This window comes from Oryza glaberrima, chromosome 9 (genome assembly GCF_000147395.1).
Source record: "Oryza glaberrima chromosome 9, OglaRS2, whole genome shotgun sequence".
NCBI classification, from domain to species: domain Eukaryota; kingdom Viridiplantae; phylum Streptophyta; class Magnoliopsida; order Poales; family Poaceae; genus Oryza; species Oryza glaberrima.
Genome location: NC_068334.1, coordinates 4916019 through 4921450, shown reverse-complemented (window position 1 = coordinate 4921450; position 5432 = coordinate 4916019). Strand labels below are relative to the sequence as shown.

General features: G+C 48.2%; 1 protein-coding gene across 1 annotated transcript; it reads right to left on the bottom strand.

Moving 5' to 3' along the window:
• Nucleotides 1-315: 315 nt before the first annotated feature.
• Nucleotides 316-966, bottom strand: LOC127784209 (SKP1-like protein 4). Its single transcript, XM_052311399.1, has one exon. It carries the CDS (start codon nt 945-947, stop codon nt 465-467), a length of 483 nt encoding a protein of 160 aa, XP_052167359.1. The 5' UTR covers nt 948-966; the 3' UTR covers nt 316-464.
• Between the last annotated feature and the right edge of the window lie 4466 nt (nt 967-5432).

The following is a 5432-nucleotide window of genomic DNA, read 5'->3' as shown; positions in this document are numbered from 1 at the left end:
CATCCGTTCGGTTCATTTAATACATGCAAATGTGTTTTTCAGAGCAAAGAAAATCCAGAAACAAATACTACCTCCATTTCAGGTTATAATACTTTCTAGCATTGCCCATATTTATCTAATGAATCTAGGCGCACACATATATATATAGATTCATTAATATATATATATATGAATGTGGACAATGTTAGAAAGTCTTACAATATAAAACGGAGGAAGTATGTTTGTTATTAAACAAATATTTGATGTAACGTACTAGCTCTAACATTTTCAGAATATGATAATACAGCAATATACTGTGTACACATTAGTGATCACGTCGCACTCTTAAAAAACTTAATTGGTATTATATTTGTTATACTTCTTGCTAATCATGTTTGAGAAAGATTAAAGAGGGATACATCCATATGTGCGAGGTGCGCAAGAAAATCAAAACAAAGTATATTACATGTTGTAGATGAGCATAGCTAGTTGAGCGCCCAAGCGATGTCCTCCCGGATCTCCTTCTCCTCCTCCGGCGTGAGATCGTTGACGATGTGGAAGATCTCCCGCATCTGCTCCGGCGACTTGCCGGTCATCATGGCGGCGACCTTCTTGCAGGCGAGGTCGAGGAGGCCGTCGGCCTGGAGGTAGTTGGCGGCGAGGAGGAGGTCGAACAGCGTGTCCTGGTCGACGCCGGCGAGGAAGTCGCGGTCGAACCTGTCGAGGCCGTCGTCGTCCATGGCGGCGGCGGCGGCGGCATGCCGGGCGAGGTAGTCGACGACCCTGGCGAGGATCGGGGAGGCGACGCTGGGGAGCGGGATCCGGCCGTAGCCGCCCTTGATCATCCACCGGAGCGTCTTGCACAGCAGCGCCGCGTCCCTCGCCACCTCGAACCGCTCGCCGTCGTTGCTGACGAGATCGATCGTCTTCTTCACCTCCTCTCCGGTGGTGCCATCCGCCGCCGCCATCGCCAATCTGGTAAGACGCGATCCGATCCGATCCGGTTTTTGGTTCGCGTGGCGGCTGCGGATTTATAGGTCAGGTCGACCGACCTACGGAGTATACCGTATGAGGATTAAGCATCGGATTTGGAGTCAGGTCGAGATACCGAACGCGAACACGTTTGGTTTTGCGCGATTGCTACGGCCTTTTCTTTTTTTGCTTTTTCTTTTTTTTAGATTTTCTTTTTTCTTTTTTGATTTTCTCCTATTTTTAGCGTTTTCTTTTCGCGTCTTTTTTTGACTTTTTTTTAATCTTCAACACATGTGTTTTCAAATTTTTCTGTTGAAAGTTTTTAAATCTTGGCTTATAAGTTTTTCAATCCGAATTGAAGTTTTCTAATTTGGATTGAAAGTTTTTAAATATATATGGGTCACAAATTTTCAAATTTAGGTTGAAAGTTTTTAAATATGGGTTGAAAGTTTCGAATTTGAGTTGAAAGTTTTTCAAATCTGAGACGAAAAGTTAGAAGTTTTTAAAATTTGACTTGAAAAAATTTTAAATTTCGAGTTAAAAGTTTTCAAATTTTGTCTTCACGTATAGATTTTTTATCAATCGATTAGTCAAAAAACCTACCAGAAAAAAGGAAAATATTGCTAGTTAGCGCTAATTACCGTCACTGCTAATTACAGCGCTAACAGTGTAGGGATTTGAGGGGGGCGCGGCTGCGCGCTACTTCTTAGCCAGCGCGCAACAAATAGGAAGCCCCTTGGTTTTGTGTTACCGTAATATTTTATTAATTTGTAATAATCAGGCAGCGTTGTAGCTTAGATAAATTTAGCTAGTCACATTTCATCATATATATTGTCAGCCTATATCCTCGTCATTTGAATTGTTTTGAACTTTGGATGATTGATTGACAGGGTAAATTGTTTTAGATTTTTTACACCTGATTAAAGGAGCAAATTGTACGAAGAGCATGAAATCAAACCGTTTGGAGATAATCCAAAAAATATCATCGACAAAAAATGTCATTGTCTTCGCTACTTTATCACTTGTACTCCATTAGGCACGGTGTAAACACTATCTTGCCCTTGGATGTATAATGTATATCCGAATTTTCATATGAAAACTATACACGAGAAAATCTCAAAAATTCACCAAATCAAGTTCATGATAACATGTACTTCCAATAATTTTGGCCTAAGTTTATTAGTATTGTAGCATTCTTGAAAAATTCCCCAAATCATCAACCTTTTGTCATACATAGAGGAGAAAGCTCTCAATGGGGCCCATATCTCGGCTGCTCCGAGGAGGACGAGCATGCGATGGGAGGCTGAGGGACGAAGCAGGAGCTCGGGGGTGGCGGCTGGCGGCGGTGTGAGAGCTCGGGGGGCGAGGGCGATGGGGGAGCTCTAGTTTAGGACGTGCGCGGGGGTGCTGTTGGCAATGAGGAGTACGGGAACCATCACCGCAACGACTAAATCCACTTGTGCATGCTGTTGGCGTTGATCTACCTTCTCCTCAACTGCCAGCATCAATCTATCTCAGCCACAGCCGCCATGGCCGCCTTGCCCGCCATAGCCTCGCTTCGCCATTTGAGGCCGTCGTCGGGGAGAGAGAGAAGGGAGAGGGGCCCTGCATGGTGGTGGAAGGGAAGAAGCCACCGGCCGCGGGAGCTCGGGACGGCGGTAGCGGCAAGAGCTCGAGGCGAGGGCGACCTGGGAGCTGTGGGTGAGGATACGTGCGGGGGTGCCATCAACGACGAGGAGCACGGGAACCATCGTCATTCGAGGCTATCGTAAGGGAAAGAGAGAGGGGAGAGGGCCCCCTCACAGGGGTGTAAGGGGAGAAACCGCCAGCAATGGGAGAACAGGTGGAAGAGAAGTGCCCGGTGGTTGAAGTAGAGGTGAGGAAGAGGAATGACTGGCGGTTGATGGGAAGAAAATTTGTCCTGGGTTGAGGTCTTCAGGATGGTTATTTGGTCATTTTGATAAAATTAACGGCATCTAACAGAGTAAAAGTGACGGCAATGGCATTTCTGGGACACAATGACTTGTACGATGGCATTTCTTGAAGGTTGTATTCGTCGATGATATTTTTTGGATTAGGGTGCTCGTTATTGGCATTTTATGGATTTACTCTAAGTGTTATTGCTTTTACTTCTTGGCTGGCTTGATGCTCAGTCTGGCCAATGGGATGACCCCCTTTTCTCTACTTTGTTTAGCTTTGCGAATGATACTTTTTCTTTTAGGCGACTTCGAACCCAGTCCTCTCGTACTAGGGTTGGCTCCTCGCAGTTCTCCCTTTAACACCAACGGTAGATAGGAACCGAACTGTCTCACGACGTTCTAAACCCAACTCACGTACCACGGTTCATAAAATTATTTCCCCTTTTCGCGGAAGGGCCCGCTACATTCAAAAGGGTCTGAGTGAGATGGATCTTGGAAGTCTGGTTTTTGATTGGATAGTGATCTCGGGCACGAGTGGTTGATCTTCGCGGGCTTAGGCATTTTATGATTCTGATAACGAAAAGACACCGTGTGTTCATGTCCACCAATGGAGTGATATCTAACCATGGTTTTATCATTGTGACTGTAGGTAGCATGGTGTGGTGTCTCATCCTTTACCCGCATAGATCTCCCTCCCCTTGAGCCCAACGGCTCAAGGGGGCCTTGACCTGCGCCCTGATCGGGGGCGCCAGCCCAATGGCTGGTGGGCCCCCGTCACACTGTGCCATATAAAGAGGGGTGGAGGACGGGACGGCACAAGACACGAGGTTCATCGCCGCCACCACTCCACCCCACAAACCCTAACCGATCGAGGGGTGCAGCCAGTGACGGGAACGCGCCACCGCCGCGCCACGCCTCATCGTCGACCACGACTCCCACTGCTACAACCACCGTCGCCGTCAAGCACATCGTCGCCGCCGTCCTTGACAAGCAGAGCGACGTCAACGACGATGACCGGGACTTCCTCCTCATCCAACGCGTCAACCGGTCACAACCCTAAACCCTTTCCCTTAATCTCTATTGTTGTTCAATCATCCATCGCAAAAAGAACCACGCGACTAGATCTAAACCTAGGTGATCCAACAGACAACTCTAACAATGGTATCAGAGCAAGCCTAGCGTTTAGATTGGTTCGGGAAAGAAATCCAAAGAGAAAAGCAAAGAAAAGCAAACGATCCAACGGATCGAAAAGAAAAACCCTAACCCTAGTCCTTAGCTCGTCGCAGCCGTCGTTGACGCCGGCAAAGGGGGAAAGGGGGAGGGCAAAGGGCACCGCCAAGGAGCTCCTCGATGGCAGCGCACGCACCCGCGGGTGCACGCGTGCCGGCTGGGGGCCCGCGGCGGCACCGCCATCTCCTTCGGCCACCGGTCTCCTCACTTCACTTGGTGGAGGGTTGAGACGGTGGGGGAGAAGAGAAAAGAGACTCACCGCCGCCACCGGCTGTCACCGACGCGCACGGATCAAACCGCCGCCGGACGTCCTCACGCCGGCGCGGAAAGAGAGAAAGGAGGGGGCGCAGCGGCACAGCCGCTCGACGGTGGCGCACTCACCCTCGAGTGAGTGCACGCACCAGCGAGGGGGAGTGCGACGTCGCCGCCGTGCCGTCGTGCCGCCGGGCCGTGCAGCCGCCGTGCCGCCGCCGCGCAATGGCTAGGGTTTTCGGCCGAAAGAAGAGAAGAGTGGCTAGGGTTCGGCCGGTGGCTGGGGGCTCGGGTTTTGCTCTCCCGATCTCCCCGCTCGGCCGTCTGATCGAAACCCTAGCGATCGGACGGCCGACGGCGGCCGGACCGAAATCGGCCCATGTGGGAGCGCACGGCGAGCCACTTTCCCGGCCCAGGCCCAGGTTGCGGCCTAGGGAGGGGGGAGGGGGCGCCCGCCCACGCGCAAGGCGGCCGTGCCCGACCGGCAAAGGCCCGAAAATGTTCATTTTAGGTCCCTCGAGGCCGAATCAAAAGAAAGGAAGTTCATTTTAAGTCCTTGTTTCAGAAGCATTTACAATTATAGTTATTAAATGTGTTAATTTCTAAGCAATTTGAACCAACGTGAAAATTGTTTAGATAACAGATAAATGTGAGAAATGCTTCTGAACATGTATTTTGTATATTTTCATGCAAATTACAATAGAATTTTGAATTGATTTTGCATGATTTACCTCTATTTAAATTTGAACCAATGGGAGAATTTTTACAAAGAGTAAATAACAGAGAGTTTTGTTACTGTTCATATGAATTGTATATAGATCTTCCGCTGCAAATAGATGAAATTGATGAAAATTAGTGTTTCTAAATTTCGAACCAACGGGAGAATTTGATTTTAGGAACATTAATTATGTGCTATGATGTTGTAATTTTCTGACCAACGTTGATAATTGCAATGTTATAGTTATGGCTCTATGTGTTATGTCTATTTTTCGCCCAACAGTGATGTAGACTTAACACATAATATTTTTAATGTTAATTTTGTTATCACAATACATGATTATCTCAGGTGGCTACTCCTTG

What these genes read in the sequence shown, in the direction of transcription:
- LOC127784209 (XM_052311399.1), bottom strand. Translation starts at nt 947, where the DNA reads ATGGCGGCGGCGGATGGCACCACCGGAGAGGAGGTGAAGAAGACGATC.